This window comes from Microcaecilia unicolor, chromosome 12 (assembly GCF_901765095.1).
Source record: "Microcaecilia unicolor chromosome 12, aMicUni1.1, whole genome shotgun sequence".
Taxonomy (NCBI): Eukaryota; Metazoa; Chordata; class Amphibia; order Gymnophiona; family Siphonopidae; genus Microcaecilia; species Microcaecilia unicolor.
In genome coordinates this window covers 38393490-38410359 of record NC_044042.1, presented here as the reverse complement: position 1 = coordinate 38410359, position 16870 = coordinate 38393490, and the positions used below count along the sequence as shown (strand labels likewise).

Below are 16870 nucleotides of genomic sequence, written 5' to 3'. Positions count from 1 at the left end.
TCGCCTTTCCAGCCCCTTGGCAGGTGTTCTGTCACTTTCCACCTGGTGCAGGATTCAGAGTCCTTTACTCAACTATCCAAATATATATATGGCTCATGGCAGCTTTAAAGTCTCTCTCCCTGCTTGCTCAATCAAGCTTGGTTCTCAGTCTATCACATTGATTCCATGGAAGTTGAGTAATGCTGTATAGGAGAAAGGGAAAGTCAAGTGATGAAGAAGAACACAGGTTTGCCACTATTAATAAATGAAGCAATAGTATTCTTATACTAGCAATAATATCCATGAAAATCTTTCTTCCTTGAGCAGTCTTTGATGGACAGGGAAGGTAGCTTATAAATGTATTAATTAAATAAACAAAAAGAAAACAAAGAGTTGTATGCTATGGTAGGGAAGGTAGTGGACTGAAAGAGGTCAGTTTTCAAAGCAGTTTACTCAAGTAAATTTACCTGTTTGAAAATTGCCCTGTTCAGAACAGCTAAAAAGTACTCATGGGGTTCATAATGCACATACTTGTAAGCATTCCAGGTGGCCCTGTGGCAGCATTACATACTGCAGAGAGGGTGGTGGACGCTTGGAATGCCCTCCCGCGGGAGGTGGTGGAGATGAAAACAGTAACGGAATTCAAACATGCGTGGGATATGCATAAAGGGATCCTGTGCAGAAGGAATGGATCCTCAGAAGCTTAGCTGAAATTGGGTGGCGGAGCAGATGGGGGGAAGAGGGGTTGGTGGTTGGGAGGCTAAGATAGGGGAGGGCAGACTTATACGGTCTGTTCCAGAGCCGGTGATGGGAGGCGGGACTGGTGGTTGGGAGGCGGGAAATACTGCTGGGCAGACTTATACGGTCTGTGCCCTGAAAAAGACAGGTACAAATTCAAGGTGAGTTTATCTTGGGCAGACTAGATGGACCATGCAGGTCTTTGTCTGCCGTCATCTACTATGTTACTATGCTATGTGGTGAGGTCTTGGTTTGACTCCTGGATCTGACCCTTTTGCACTCACACTGACCTGGGATGGGAACATTGCCCCTGGGTCAGAGGGAGCTGTGGTCATCATTAAACCTGACCCTGCTGGCTACATTTACAGACTACGATTCAGGGTTCTGGAAGGAGCCCTAGTTCATTACTACCATAATTCGTGTAGTGCAGTGTTGGGGAACCTGAGGCCATCAGGCCATATGCCGCTTTCTGTGGTTTCTAGTATGCCTGGTACAATATAGAAATAAGTTTTGGGGTGCCCTTTTCTATTCTTTGATGAAACGTTCACAGCACAAGTATACCTGAATGACTGCATGCACGACAGTTGCCCGACACAAAACAGAAGGTGTCAACAACCAACTGCAAGCTTTGGGATTATTAATGTTTCGTGCCTTTCCACCTTTCAGACCTCTTTTATGCTCATGGGTGTAGTCGGGGGGGGGGGGGGGGGGGGGGAGGGGCAGGCACAACGCCCTCCCAAATGCTTCAAGCCCGGGTTAGCCTGTCTGAAGTTTGCTACTGCTTGTATTGCTCCATTTTCTGTTTCTGCCTGCCCCATGGCTCAGCTCATTTCCCTTTTATACCTCATTTTCTCCAGTGCAACAACAGCAGATTTAAACACAGTATCAAGCACCTGAACCTTTGCGCTCTTGTATCACTGAAAGCCCTGCTATCTCCACTCCCTTACAATATGGGGCGGGATGGCAGGGCGTTCAGCAGCACAGGCGCATGATGAAGGCTCTGTGATGCATGATACTGTTTTTAAACTGATGGACTGGATTAGGAATTGGCAACAGAGGGTACATAAGTAATGCCATACTGGGAAAAGACCAAGGGTCCATCGAGCCCAGCATCTTGTCCACGACAGCGGCCAATCCAGGCCAAGGGCACCTGGCGACCTTCCCAAACGTACAAACATTCTATACATGTTATTCCTGGAATTGTGGATTTTTCCAAGTCCGTTTAGTAGCGGTTTATGGACTTGTCCTTTAGGAAACCGTCCAACCCCTTTTTAAACTCTGTTAAGCTAACCGCCTTCACCACATTTTCCGGCAATGAATTCCAGGGTAGTGGTAAATGGAGCTCACTCTGAGAAAGGGGATGTGCTGCAAGGTTTGGTTCTTGGGCGGGTTATTTTTTAATATTTTTGAAAGTGAAAATGCTGAAGGACTGTCTGGTAAGGTTTGCTTCTACTACTACTACTACTACTATTTAGCATTTCTATAGCGCTACAAGGCGTACGCAGCGCTGCACAAACATAGAAGAAAGACAGTCCCTGCTCAAAGAGCTTACAATCTAATAGACAAAAAATAAATAAAGTAAGCAAATCAAATCAATTAATGTGAACGGGAAGGAAGAGAGGAGGGTAGGTGGAGGCGAGTGGTTACAAGTGGTTACGAGTCAAAAGCAATGTTAAAGAGGTGGGCTTTCAGTCTAGATTTAAAGGTGGCCAAGGATGGGGCAAGACGTAGGGGCTCAGGAAGTTTATTCCAGGCGTAGGGTGCAGCGAGACAGAAGGCGCGAAGTCTGGAGTTGGCAGTAGTGGAGAAGGGAACAGATAAGAAGGATTTATCCATGGAGCGGAGTGCACGGGAAGGGGTGTAGGGAAGGACAAGTGTGGAGAGATACTGGGGAGCAGCAGAGTGAGTACATTTATAGGTTAGTAGAAGAAGTTTGAACAGGATGCGAAAACGGATAGGGAGCCAGTGAAGAGTCTTGAGGAGAGGGGTAGTATGAGTAAAGCGACCCTGGCAGAAGACGAGACGGGCAGCAGAGTTTTGAACCGACTGGAGAGGGGAGAGGTGACTAAGTGGGAGGCCAGCAAGAAGCAGATTGCAGTAGTCTAAACGAGAGGTGACAAGGGTGTGGATGAGGGTTTTGGTAGAGTGCTCGGAAAGAAAGGGGCGGATTTTACGGATGTTGTAAAGAAAGAAACGACAGGTCTTGGCAATCTGCTGGATATGAGCAGAGAAGGAGAGAGAAGAGTCAAAGATTACCCCAAGGTTTTGAGCTGAGGAGGCAGGGAGAATGAGAGAGCCATCAACAGAAATAGAAAACGGGGGGAGCGGGGAGGTGGGTTTGGTGGGAAAAATGAGAAGCTCGGTTTTGGTCATATTTAATTTCAGGTGGCGTTGAGACATCCAGACAGCAATGTCAGACAAGCATGCTGAAACTTTGGTTTGGATGCAAGGTGAGATATCAGGGGTAGAAAGGTAGATTTGGGAGTCATCAGCATAGAGATGGTAGGAAAAGCCATGGGATGAGATTAATGAACCAAGGGAAGAAGTGTAGATAGAAAAGAGGAGGGGACCAAGAACAGAACCCTGAGGTACGCCGACAGACAGAGGGATAGAAGTAGAAGAGGATCCACCAGAGTGAACACTAAAGGTGCGGAGGGAGAGGTAGGAAGAGAACCAGGAAAGGACAGAGCCCTGGAATCCAAGTGAGGACAGGGTATCGAGAAGTATGCAGATGATATGAAAATGCGTAATAGGGCAGAGAACCATGAGGAAGGTCCTAGCAAAGTTTAAAGAATGGTCTAGAATTTGGCAGCTAAGAATTAATGTTAAAAAACGAAGGGTCATGCATCTGGGTTGCAAAAACCAAGGGAACAGTACAGTACTGGGGGATGAAGTACTTCTGTGCATGAAAGAGGAGTGGGACTTGGATGTGATCACATGCAATGATTTTAAGGAGGCCAAACAGGTAGAAAGCTGGCAGGATGCTTGGGTATATAGCGAGAAGAAGGGCAAGTAGGAAAAAGATGATGATGCCCCTGTATAAGACTGGTGAAACTTCATTTAGAATATTGTATACAATTCCGGAGACCGCTCCATCAAAAAGATATAAACAGGATGGAGTCAGTCTAGAGGGCGGCTACTAAAATGGTCAATGGTCTTCGTCAAATAGAGTATGGGTCAGATTTAAAGAAAAGTGGAAGAGGGGAGATATAATAAAGATGCTTAAATACCTCCATGACATAAATGCACAGGAGTTAAGTTGCTTCCAAATGAAAGGAAGCTGTAGAATGAGGAGCCACAGCATGAAGGTGAAAGGAGACAGACTCAGAAGTAACCTTAGAAAATATTTCTTCACAGAAAGGGTGGTGAATTCATGAAATGGCATCCCGATGAAGACAAAAACTGTAACTGAATTCAAGAAAGCTTGGGACAAGTACATAGATCTCTACGGGAGAGGAAAGGATAGTAGATCACATGGATGGGCAGACTGGATGGGCCATATGGTCTTTATCTGCCTTCCTTTCTCCCTGTTTCTAAATCTGCTGTTGCTGTGCCGGAGCAAGGAAGGCATGAAAGTGGAACAGGAGGGAAGATGCATTTGGCCATGAGACAGTTGGGAGAGGAAGGAAAAGAAAAGATGCTGTACTTGGGGAGGCAGGCTGGGAGGAAGAGCAAAAAATAATCAGTAATTTTGAGTTAGTAATATAAATATATTTTTGTTTGAATCAGCTTTTTTCCTGTACTTTTTAAAAAAAATTAGAAATACCTGTGCAACCCTAGCAATGCCAAAATTAAAAAGAGCAAAGACTATTAAAAGGAGGGTGTTCAAGGATGAATTTTATGTCATGTCTGTGGATGATAAAATTGTTTATTAGCTTTGCGAATCTGTAGTTGTCACTGTGAAGAGATACAATACAAGTCAGCATTATCAAACTCATAGGCAAAGTGATGCACATTGAAAAGAATAATCCGAATCATAGTTACCTGAAGCTAGATTCCACCTTGGGGGTCAGCACCCAAGAAAAAGATCTAGGTGTCATTGTAGACAATACACTGAAATTTTCTGCCCAGTATGAATTCCTTCAAAAAGGTGGTAAATAAATCCTAATAAATAAATAAAGCACCAATTATTGGCCCACCGGTGCCTATTAATTCGTTAAGTTGCACATGGATCACAAGCAGTGGTCAAAAAAGTAAACAGGATGTTAGGAATTATTAGGAAAGTGATGGTAAATAAGACCAAGAATACTATAATGCCTCTGTATCACTCCATGGTGCGACCTCACCTTGAGTACTGATTCAATTCTGGTTGCCATATCTCAAAAAAAGATATAGCGGAATTGGAAAAGGTTCAAAGAAGAGTGAACAATATGATAAAGAGGTTGGAATTCCTCCCGTTTAAGGAAAGGCTAAAAAGGTTAGCGGTTTACAATAAAATCATGGAAAATGAGAAAGGAACTACATAAAATCAATAGAATAGGGGAAGGAAAAAAAAGTTTAAAAATGCTCTCATCTCTGGAACCAGATAGTCTCTACAGATATCAACCACCACCATAGGAGCCAACTGGGGATGCTCAAACACCCATAGAGCTGAATCCTATGACAACCATCTCTATCATGAAGAACTTTTCAGATCCATCATCGGCTGCATGAACTGGCTGAAAATGTAATATTACACAAATAAAATATTATAAGGGGCATTCCTCGCATAGGCGCCCGGTATAAGAGGCTTGGAGAGGCTAAGCCTCCCCTGAGGGGTTTAAATTGTTGATTTACCTCCATCCTCACAGCAGGAGCTGCAGTGAAAGCCCTCTCGCCTGGTGTAACCAGTTGTAGAAATTGGTTTATGGTTTAATGTGTTTACCTTCCTGCTGGGAAAGCAGGGGGGGTTGGCTGGAGGTGTCCTGGGTTGCCAGGGAGATATTTAACGAGGATGACTTCCTGACCTGCACTGAGGACAGATAGCAGAATCGGATACTGGGCTAGCATGATCAGAAAAAGTCACTAGACAACAAAGGTAGAAAAGATCATTTTATTTTCATTATAGTGTTTGGAATATGTTCACTTTGAGAATCAGGTGCTCAACATTACAAGTTTATATTTATTTACTTATTTATGGCATTTTATCCCACATTAAACATGAATTAGGGTGTTTTGTGGCTCTACATGAGAATTGTAATGATATGATCCCTTGTTTCATATTGTTGACGGTCTGCATTTTGCGTATGGGTGGTATATTGGTGTATTAGGTTCTGCACAGTGTAATATTTATGGTACAGTAAGGTTCTGAGTGTGTTTTTGCACAGTTGTGCATAGTGTTTTGCAGTTGAGCGATTGTGGTTAGAATATGCTTTGAGCAACCACTTTATTCTTTTACATATGATACATATCTAATATCTAAATTTAATAAAAGGTATTAATTGTGACTTTTATTTTTATTTATTTATTTTTTTCTGTGTGTTATCAGACAATTATGGCTTTAAGCTCCACCCCTGACCCCGCCCCCTTTAGCCTCCCCAAACAGTTGGGCCACCGACAGTGTTGCCAGGTGGGCGGTTTTACCGCCCAATTGGGCGGTTTTCCGCGACCCGCCGCGGGAAATTTTTGCCCGCGGCGGGTTGCGGTTTTTTGGGCTGGTTTTTGTGCTTCGGGCGGTTTTTTCGGCCGCGGGGGGGCGGGGTTAATGACGTTTTTGGGTGGGGTTAATGACGTTTTGGGCGGGGTTAGTGACGTGGGAGGCGGGGCCGATGACGTGGGAGGCGGGGCCGATGACGGGGAGGCGGGGGCCGATGACGTGAGAGGCGGGGCCGATGACGGGGAGGCGGGGCCGATGACGTGGGGGGCGGGGCCGGTGACGGCGGGGTTGATTACGGCGGGGGCGGGGTGATGACGCGGGGGTGGGGGTGTCAGGGGCGGGGTTTGTGTTTGGGCGGTTTTTGGGCTGTTTTTTGGGCTCCAGCGGGCTGGAAAAAAATTTTCCACCTGGCAACCCTGGCCACCGACCGCCTATGGAGCTTGTTTGTGTTGGGGATGAAAAGCATATGCACACGAAATAACATTTTAAATCTGTGTGCATTCTTTTCCCCTGCTTTCCTCTACACATAGAAAACGGAGGTGCAGTTATCAGAGTCATTTTATTATGGTTTACCGACAACGCATATTTTCAGAAGAAAAAGCAACTGTTTTTTTTGTTCAAAACTGCATACCAGGCTTGAAGGTACATAATAAGTAGTCACGAAATTTGCATTTATCTGTGCACGACCCGATAAAGCACCAAGCATGGGCTGATGACACAATGCTGATGAATGCAGCGATTCCTATAATTTACTAACTAGTACACCTCACCACACTTCAGATGGCACTGACAATGTAAATGGAAAAATGCAGGTAGTTTTTCTTTTGCATAGTTGCTTCTTTAATATATACATATATTTTTCGCAAGTATTGGGAGGGCGGCAACCATCGGTTGTAAGTAAAGAGAGCATTAGGTCTTCTCGCTCAACTTGGACAACAACTTGCGTAAAAGTGTCATGTCAATAAAGCTATTTAAGGCAAAGAAACTGGTCAGCAGTCAGCACCATTACCCCTGGGTCTGCTGCTGAAATCAGTAGGCTTCATAGACCTCCAGTCCTGGCCCCCTCCTCCTTCCTACTACAGTGAATCGTCCCTCCCCTTTCCGTGACGTCAGGGACTCACGCGGGTTCCGAAGCTGAGCCAGGGGCAGAGCCACCTTTAGGCGCTGCTGAATATTGCTGGACACTAGTCTGGACTCGATGGGCGGATGAAGGGTCACCGACTTCCAGAAGAGGTTGGCGAAAGCGATGTCTTCCTCCGAGGACCCTGCGAAGATCATGAATTGCTCATCTACTAAACAGTTCTCACTTTGCGCCATCTTCCCGGAAGTGTCTGTTGTTGCTAGGTTGCAGAGCAGCATCGGGCGCCGGGTTTCCTGTCTTATTGGGCTACTCTGACTCTGAGAGCAAGCAGCACTCAGAGCAGGGAGTTGTGGGGTTTGTTGCGTGCAAGAGAGCACAATGGGCAGGGATGGTGGGAATTAACAACTTTGTCTCAAAACAACAAAACAGAAAAAATATAAATGACACATGAAACGAAATAGTATGAATTTTTTTTTTTTGCCTGCACACTTATTTACCACAGATCTCATTTTTATGCAGTGGAGCCTATTTACTAATAGCTAACATTTTAATAGTGCACTTTAGTATATCTAGCTCGAAAAGTCAAGGACAAGACATGGTTGGTGCCAAGAGTCCCATGAAGCAGAAATTGAGATTTTGTATTAAAAAAAAAAAAGAAACAGAAAAAGTTGAAATGTCGTTTTCAATGTTCAAACAAAGCACATCCCTAGATCCCAGATGATCAGCAGGGACAGATATGCTATGTACTTAGAATGATAGAGGCTTGGGGTGGGTATTCATCTCTCAATGAACAAATGTTCCAGCAGAGTATTAGGGGGTATTATGCTATTGCTGGAGGCAAACTCAGTTTGTGTCCACTCTGTATGTTTAAAAGTCCTATAGCTCTTTTTGGCTTATAGTAAAATAGTGTAACCGACTAATGATGACAGAAGTCCAAATTGGCTCATCTAGTCTGTTCAGATTTGATTCTTCCATTTGAGATAGATGATGTTGAGCATATAAATTCTCATGTGCAATCAAACTACTCTCCTTGCTTTTCCCCCATTTTATAACACTTTCTGCCCTCCTCATTGCCGTACCCTTGGTTAGAAACTATGGCTTTTCTGGAACTTGGTACATGTGGACCTTAAATCTAGCCACTAGGTGTCACCATTATGCAATGGCTGAGAAATTCTCGCTGTGAACACTCTCAGTACAACCCCAGCTTTTTTGGGGAATGGAAGAACCAATTCAGGAATCAAACCCAGGTGCCTCATACAGTATATCAGGATACAGCCACTAGATGATCAGATCTGCCCTGATACACTGTCTTTTTGTGGTTACAATCAAGGTGATTTACATATTATATACAGGTACTTATTTTGTACCTGAGATAATGGAGGATTAAGTGATAACATAATATATGGTACATTTATTATTTTGTACTTATTTATACATATCTTTGTCCTGGATTTAAAGTTATATTTACCAGTACTTTAGATCCAGAACAAAAAAATGTAAAGTCTAATATCAATAATAGCTGGAGACAGAGTTGAAGGTTATGTACGGACTCCACAGCCCTCTTTATTAAGCATATTGGTTTTATTAAAGACGATTTGTAGTCTCAGCTGTATATCTTTCACCATCTCTTACAGAATAGTACTAGGAAAAAAAACTGGAAAGGTATAGGCCGATGTGTATACTGTAAAATATACTGCTAGTGTGGGGCTTCCCAAATTTGTCCTGAGGACTCCACAGCTAGTTAAGATTTTAGGATATCCACAATAAATATGCATAAGATATATGCATTCATTGAAGACCCAGCCTGTGCAAATGTTTGTCATGCATCTTAACTATGGGTATCCTGAAAACCCAGTTTGTTGTGAGGTGCCAGGACAGATTTGGGAAGCTCTGCCACAGAGACTATAATACTAGTAAACTCTTGTTGCAAAAATTGTCTACTGTAATGTTTTTTTTTCTTTTACTTCAATTGTAATTTAATAGGGAATTTTTTATACTTCTGTAGCTTTGATTAATTCCTTTTAAATAAAATCATACAAGTTGTCACCTCAAGTCCCAGTTGCTTGGGCAAGTCTGATCACAGCGGCCATGGCTAGTCTACTGTATTGCTGTGTACCTTAATCTGATCACAAAGTGTGCACCAGCTCCAAATAATTCAAAATACTATACCACAACTGATCAAGTGTATTTCATTGTTGATATACCTTTGCTGTAGAGGGTTGCAAGTGGCATGATCACATCACATAACAAGTTCAAAAACTTAGATTGTGAGCCCACTAGGGACAAAGTACCTGCATATAATAAATGTAAACTGTTTTGGGTTGTACTATAGAAAGACAGTGTATCAAAGCCATGACCCTTTACCACTGACCAGGGCATACCTGTGCACTTGTGATGCCCTGTGTGGACCAATTTGGTAGGCTCCCCTCTCTCTCCATCTTTAGATTTGCCAGCAGTGGCAGTGATCGACATACACTGCCTGTGGCCTACTCTGGAGCCTTCCTGCTGATCTGTTCTGCCCATGTGGAAACTGGAAGTTGAGTCAGAGGGAAGGCTCTGGAGTAGGCCACAGGCAATGTATGTCAGTTGCTGATGTCTAAAGACAGAGACAAATTGTAAAGTAGATGGGAGAGGGAGGGAGATGCCGAATTGTGTGTGTGTGAGGGGGGGGGGGGTGTAATACAAGTTAATTTTAAAGATTGTTTTTCAACTCTGTCTTGACCAACCAGTGCACTTGGGGTCTGTATTGTTGATTAGAAGTAATTCTGTATAAAAATGATTGTTTAACTTTGATTGTGTGAAAATAAGTTGGAATGCAGAAGATAAGACACAACTCTAACTAATTTGGTATGTGAAGGGGAGGATAGTGCTTGTTTTCGGAAGTTCAGCCTGGCCACCTGGACTTGGAAAACATGTGACCACGTTTTCAAAGTATGGCTTGTTTACCTAAACAGAGAAGCATTCTGTAATTTTCCTTAGCTCTGAACATGAGCTGTAAGCCTAATAAAAAGGGGGGCTTGTTACAGCAGAGTGGGGGTTCATCTGTGAGTGGACGCGCTGTGCAGAGGATCTGTTCCTGGTCCAAGAAGCTCCTGGCTCTTTCTGTGAACCTGGCTCCCCCCAGCTGATGTTAAGAGCCTGGATAATGTAAGGACCAGTGATGTTGTATGTATATAATGTATTATTGCTTCCTTTCCTGGTCTAAGAACTCTTAGCATTGCTTAGATGTAGAGACCAGTGATGCAATGGTTGTTTATGTAGCTAATCATTGTGTTTATATACAGTGGTGGAAATAAGTATTTGATCCCTTGCTGATTTTGTAAGTTTGCCCACTGACAAAGACATGAGCAGCCCATAATTGAAGGGTAGGTTATTGGTAACAGTGAGAGATAGCACATCACAAATTAAATCCGGAAAATCACATTGTGGAAAGTATATGAATTTATTTGCATTCTGCAGAGGGAAATAAGTATTTAATCCCTCTGGCAAACAAGACCTAATACTTGGTGGCAAAACCCTTGTTGGCAAGCACAGCGGTCAGACGTCTTCTGTAGTTGATGATGAGGTTTGCACACATGTCAGGAGGAATTTTGGTCCACTCCTCTTTGCAGATCATCTCTAAATCATTAAGAGTTCTGGGCTGTCGCTTGGCAACTCGCAGCTTCAGCTCCCTCCATAAGTTTTCAATGGGATTAAGGTCTGGTGACTGGCTAGGCCACTCCATGACCCTAATGTGCTTCTTCCTGAGCCACTCCTTTGTTGCCTTGGCTGTATGTTTTGGGTCATTGTCGTGCTGGAAGACCCAGCCACGACCCATTTTTAAGGCCCTGGCGGAGGGAAGGAGGTTGTCACTCAGAATTGTACGGTACATGGCCCCATCCATTCTCCCATTGATGCGGTGCAGTAGTCCTGTGCCCTTAGCAGAGAAACACCCCCAAAACATAACATTTCCACCTCCATGCTTGACAGTGGGGACAGTGTTCTTTGGGTCATAGGCAGCATTTCTCTTCCTCCAAACACGGCGAGTTGAGTTCATGCCAAAGAGCTCAATTTTTGTCTCATCTGACCACAGCACCTTCTCCCAATCACTCTCGGCATCATCCAGGTGTTCACTGGCAAACTTCAGACGGGCCGTCACATGTGCCTTCCGGAGCAGGGGGACCTTGCGGGCACTGCAGGATTGCAATCCGTTATGTCGTAATGTGTTACCAATGGTTTTCGTGGTGACAGTGGTCCCAGCTGCCTTGAGATCATTGACAAGTTCCCCCCTTGTAGTTGTAGGCTGATTTCTAACCTTCCTCATGATCAAGGATACCCCACGAGGTGAGATTTTGCGTGGAGCCCCAGATCTTTGTCGATTGACAGTCATTTTGTACTTCTTCCATTTTCTTACTATGGCACCAACAGTTGTCTCCTTCTCGCCCAGCGTCTTACTGATGGTTTTGTAGCCCATTCCAGCCTTGTGCAGGTGTATGATCTTGTCCCTGACATCCTTAGACAGCTCCTTGCTCTTGGCCATTTTGTAGAGGTTAGAGTCTGACTGATTCACTGAGTCTGTGGACAGGTGTCTTTCATACAGGTGACCATTGCCGACAGCTGTCTGTCATGCAGGTAACGAGTTGATTTGGAGCATCTACCTGGTCTGTAGGGGCCAGATCTCTTACTGGTTGGTGGGGGATCAAATACTTATTTCCCTCTGCAAAATGCAAATAAATTCATATACTTTCCACAATGTGATTTTCCGGATTTAATTTGTGATGTGCTATCTCTCACTGTTACCAATAACCTACCCTTCAATTATGGGCTGCTCATGTCTTTGTCAGTGGGCAAACTTACAAAATCAGCAAGGGATCAAATACTTATTTCCACCACTGTAGCTAATCATTGTATATACCTTAATCATTGTAGAATTTAGCACCTCTAATAAAGGATTCATTTATCTAATACGAATCCAAAAGAATCCATGGTAATTACTGAGTGTGTCAGTGAGACAGGCTGTAAATCCATAGCAGTACAGGGGAGAGCAGAGGGAGAGATGCCTATGGGCAGAGGTAAATAACTGAAATGGCTTCTCCTGTTGCCCCTGCTTAAGGCCAGCCCTGCCCCTTTACCCCTCTTCCTGTAAAAACTGCCCTGGCTACCAATACCCAAAGGGTCAAATTTTTAAAACTCTCACTGTCCTCCCAAGGAGCATTCTTAACTGTATTCTCACCAAAGGAAATCAAGCAATGTGACACTTGCTAGCAAGCCTCAGGAGCAGCTTAGAAGGTTATGCCTAACTCAAGATTAATTCAACTTCAGAAAGAAAGTGAAAGCATGGCTGTTCCCCTAAGCCTTAAATGGCTGTAGCAACTGACCAGTCACATCACAAGTAACTCGGTGCATGCACACCTTATTCAACTGTGCATGCAAATCACCCTTAGTCCATTTATTTATCCCAATGCCTATCTGCCTATATGATCAATTTGCTGCCTTTTAAGATGTTACTGTTCAAATTTGGCTATTTCCAAGTTTATCTTGTTCTTCTAATTTATTTTGCTACTTTTGTACCCCGTGCTTTCCCACTCATGGCAGGCTCAATGCAGCTTACATGGGGCAATGGAGGGTTAAGTGACTTGCCCAGAGTCACAAGGAGTTGCCTGTGCCTGCAGTGGGAATCGAACTCAGTTCCTCAGGACCAAAGTCCACCACCCTAACCACTAGGCCACTCCTCCATGTACTACTCTCGTATTTGGTCATTTCACTATAGTTATGTTGTTCCTATAATGTGAATTGCCTATATCCAGTTACATTTGTTGTACACTACTTTGGGAGAATCTCTTCATAAAGGTGGTTTATAGATCTTAAAAATAAACTATCATCTCTATTTTTAAACACTCAACTTCATTTTGAATGTATTGTTATATACCCCCCTCCTTTTTACAAAGCTGTGCTAATGGCTGCTGTGCGGTAATGCCGACAGCTCATTCACTTTGGGCTGTTTTGGCATTACTGCATCAGCAACCACTAGTGTGGCTTTGTAAAGGGGGAGGGATGAGGAAAAATACAATCCTATATAATAATTCTCACCTCCAACGTTCTAATCGTCTTGCTGACTCAGACCGTGGCTCCTTGGTCTGCTAGGCTCCGTAGATCAGGTTGTTCTGCGCATGCGTCACCCCCCCTCCCAGGCGGACGTCACATAGAACGCCAGAGATGGAGGAGGAGGGGCGAAAGGGACAGTGCACAGGGGCAGAGGTGGAGCTTCACAGACAAACAGAAGCGTTGAGGGACGGAGTAGCCCAGCGCGTCGCCACCAATACAAGAACCCGGGTTCGAGCGCGCAGCTTAGCACAGTCGAGTTGCGTTGTTACCTGCACTTGGGAAACTCTGTGGTTGACAGCGACCGACATCAGAGACGGAGGAGGAGGGGCGAAAGGGACAGGGCACAGGGGCGGAGGGGACGGAGTAGCTGACCGCGTCGCGACCAATAGAAGAACCCGGGTTCGAGCGCACAGCTTAGCACAGTCAAATTGCATTGGGACCTGCACCTGGGAAACTCCATGGTTGACGGAGACCGGGACTGTTTCACTGAAACTGGGATGGAGCCAGCCTGAGCGTGGGAGGGAGGGAGGCTGCCTGAACGTGGGAGGGAGGGACCCTGAATGTGGGAGGGGGGGATGATGACCCTGAAAGGCAGAGGGAGGGGAGAAATGACCCTGAAAGGCGGAGGGAGGGGGCGACAACCCTGAAAGGCGGAGGGAGGGGGACGACAAACCTGGAACTGAGAGGGGAGGAGGGGGGGAGAGGGAGGGGGGCCCCTGCCGCACACTCATTCTCACACACTCTCATTCTCACATACACTCTCACAGACAGTCTCACTCTATGTCACACACACTCGCACATTCACTTTCTCACACAGTTACTCTCAGACACACTCTCAAACATACACACTCCGAGGAAAACCTTGCTAGCGCCCGTTTCATTTGTGTCAGAAACTGGCCTTTTTTACTAGTATTGAATAAATAAAGCTAATAGCATGCTAAGTGGATGATCAATGCCCAGCTTCTTTTTGTTTGTTTGTTTCTTTAAAATTTTTATTAAGAAAGCAAACAAGTACAAAATTCACAACATAACAAACTGACCCATGTATAACAAAAGTTCCATAACCACATAAACCCCCCTTCTACACCCTATACCCTTCCCCCCCAAACCTAACTAGTCCACAAGAAACATATGGACTGTTGATTGAACATGGGCATTCACAACCCTACCAAGTCAATAAACTCTCCCATCCAAAATGAGCCATGAAGAATGGATTTTCACTAGAAATGGAAAGGGAGAAGCAATTAAAAAAATTAACACAACCCTACCGCTTTACCTAAAAATTAACACTAATTTTTTATCCAACCTAGTAGATGACAGCTGATAAAGACCAAAATGGCCCACTGAGTCTCCCAGTAAGGCATAACACTTGTTTTGAATAGGTCACCCAACCCTCCCTTGCTTTCAGTTAGGATAGTAGTTACATGGAAAGTGTTAATATATGGCCTAGCTTTGGATCTACCACTGGAATAGTGAGGGCCAAGGCTATGAAGCCTAAAATAACTGAAGAAGTACTGACTAGGCCAAATAACAAGTACATGATTTAATATTTCAGAATCTGTAAAAAACAGGTCTGAACAATGAGTCCTGACACAAACTGGTACAACTGTCACTTTAAATCAGATGAACAAAATGGAGTCTATTAGTTTTGTATAAAAGGCTACAGAGGTTATACAGAGTTCTTAAGATGGTGTGAAAAGTATTGCGACACAGACAGATGTGGAACTGTTATCTCAACGCTTCCCAAAACATGCTGATAAGACTGCGTGGGAAAGTATCATCTCAGAAATTGAGAGCTAGGTATCTCACCATAGACTTCTATGGAGAGGTTCGTGTATAAAAGAGGGGACAAATTGCCATAGCTTTGGAATTCTCCCCAACGCTTCTGTCAGACGGCAGGGCTCTGTCCGGTCGTACCCAGAATCTGTCTGCTGAATGTACCTGATTAAAGTCTGATGTCTGCATTTGTACCAATTTGAAGACTTGTCTTTGGGTAAGAAATAAAATGTATCTATCTATTTAAACCAATCTCTGTCTTTATTCTATCTTCTCTTTACCTTACATTTAGCTTACAAGGCACATCACATACACTCAGTCTCTGGAGAAACTTAGATAGTTTTTTAATAGGCATTATCTGGGAACATAAATGGCCCAGAGTATACCTAGATCCAGGAAGACAGAAAGCAGTAGTTATGGGAATTAGATTTCGATTACAGCCCCTAATGCAAACCCAGAGCAGACCTCCTTGTGATTGGGTGACAATGGAGGTTGGAGAAACCATACAGAACCTGTTATGTGAAATAGGTATCTTTAGTCCCCCGTGTGATCTGGAGTCAGAAAGAGGTCCAAGAGGGGGAAATTAAAACAGTGGTGACCAGCCGTACGCTGACCGTTCATTCTATCCTTCTTTCTCTTCTTTTGAACGCAAGAGGGGATACTTATATTGTGCGTTCAAATGTTCTATGTTATCTTTCTATCACCTTTTTTCTGTTTTTCTGCTGTTCTGCTGTTATCCCTATCATGGACACTGCCCACGTCAGGGGCATTAATGTCCTGTCCATTCTCACCCCCACTTTAAATACTCCTTTATTCTTCTGTCTTTTTACTTTCTTCCCTGAATGTTTTCATGCCCTGCGCTGCACTAACACACCTGCTTCTCTGCCCTTTTCTATGCTGATTTCTTTCCCTAACGTTTAACCTAGTGGGGATGATTCTTTGTGTTCTAACCTTCACTTCTATATTCTGTTCTGTTCTTTTTCACCCTCTTTCTTTCTCCTATCCTGTCCATCTCTTTGATTTGTGAGATGTGCGCAAGACTGTGCTTGTTGTGTGAATGGTGCATAACACCGAATCCAGGCGACTGCGATTTGGGGTTTGCTGTAAGTTTATTTCAATGTTCAAAATCTTTGGATTGGTCTTTATGCTAGCATACTCGCTTAACAATCCTTAGAGATTGTGCATTTTCTGTTTCCCATCCCACCCTGTGTTCTGTCTTAATCCCTCCTTATCAAATCCTTGTCCTCACTATGCATTCTGTTCTTTCCCCCTTTTCCTGTTCTCCTTCATCCTAACTTCTTCTATCTACCTCTTCCTATTAATCCCCTGGGTCTAATCCTGCTCAGTTCTTCTCTGGATGTTCTCGTATCGGGGGAATTTCCTTTACTCTGGGAGGACAGCACGCTTTCAGATTGCTCCCTTCTAAAATCCTTCTGGTTTCTCTGACAGCCCCCACCTTTTCACATCTGCTATTGCCTTTACTCTGTGTGTGCGACACATACTTTTGATCTTGTGCTGAAACAGTTATCCACGAGATTTTTTTTTAATGCCTCGGGACTGTCCCTCCTACTTCCTACAACTTTCTTTTCTTTTCAGCTGCAAACACTGCTTACCGCCGTCTAACTGCTGCTTTCCCC

At 44.1% G+C, this 16870-nt stretch overlaps 1 protein-coding gene across 1 annotated transcript in view; it reads right to left on the bottom strand.

The window, feature by feature from the left end:
- Positions 1 to 7668, bottom strand: part of C12H11orf88 (chromosome 12 C11orf88 homolog) — a 39709-nt gene extending 32041 nt beyond the window's left edge. The window contains exon 1 of the mRNA XM_030220757.1: positions 7414 to 7668. Coding sequence (XP_030076617.1) covers positions 7414 to 7651 — 238 coding nt within the window. The 5' untranslated portion in view covers positions 7652 to 7668. The remainder of the gene's footprint in view (positions 1 to 7413) is intronic.
- Positions 7669 to 16870: the final 9202 nt, after the last annotated feature.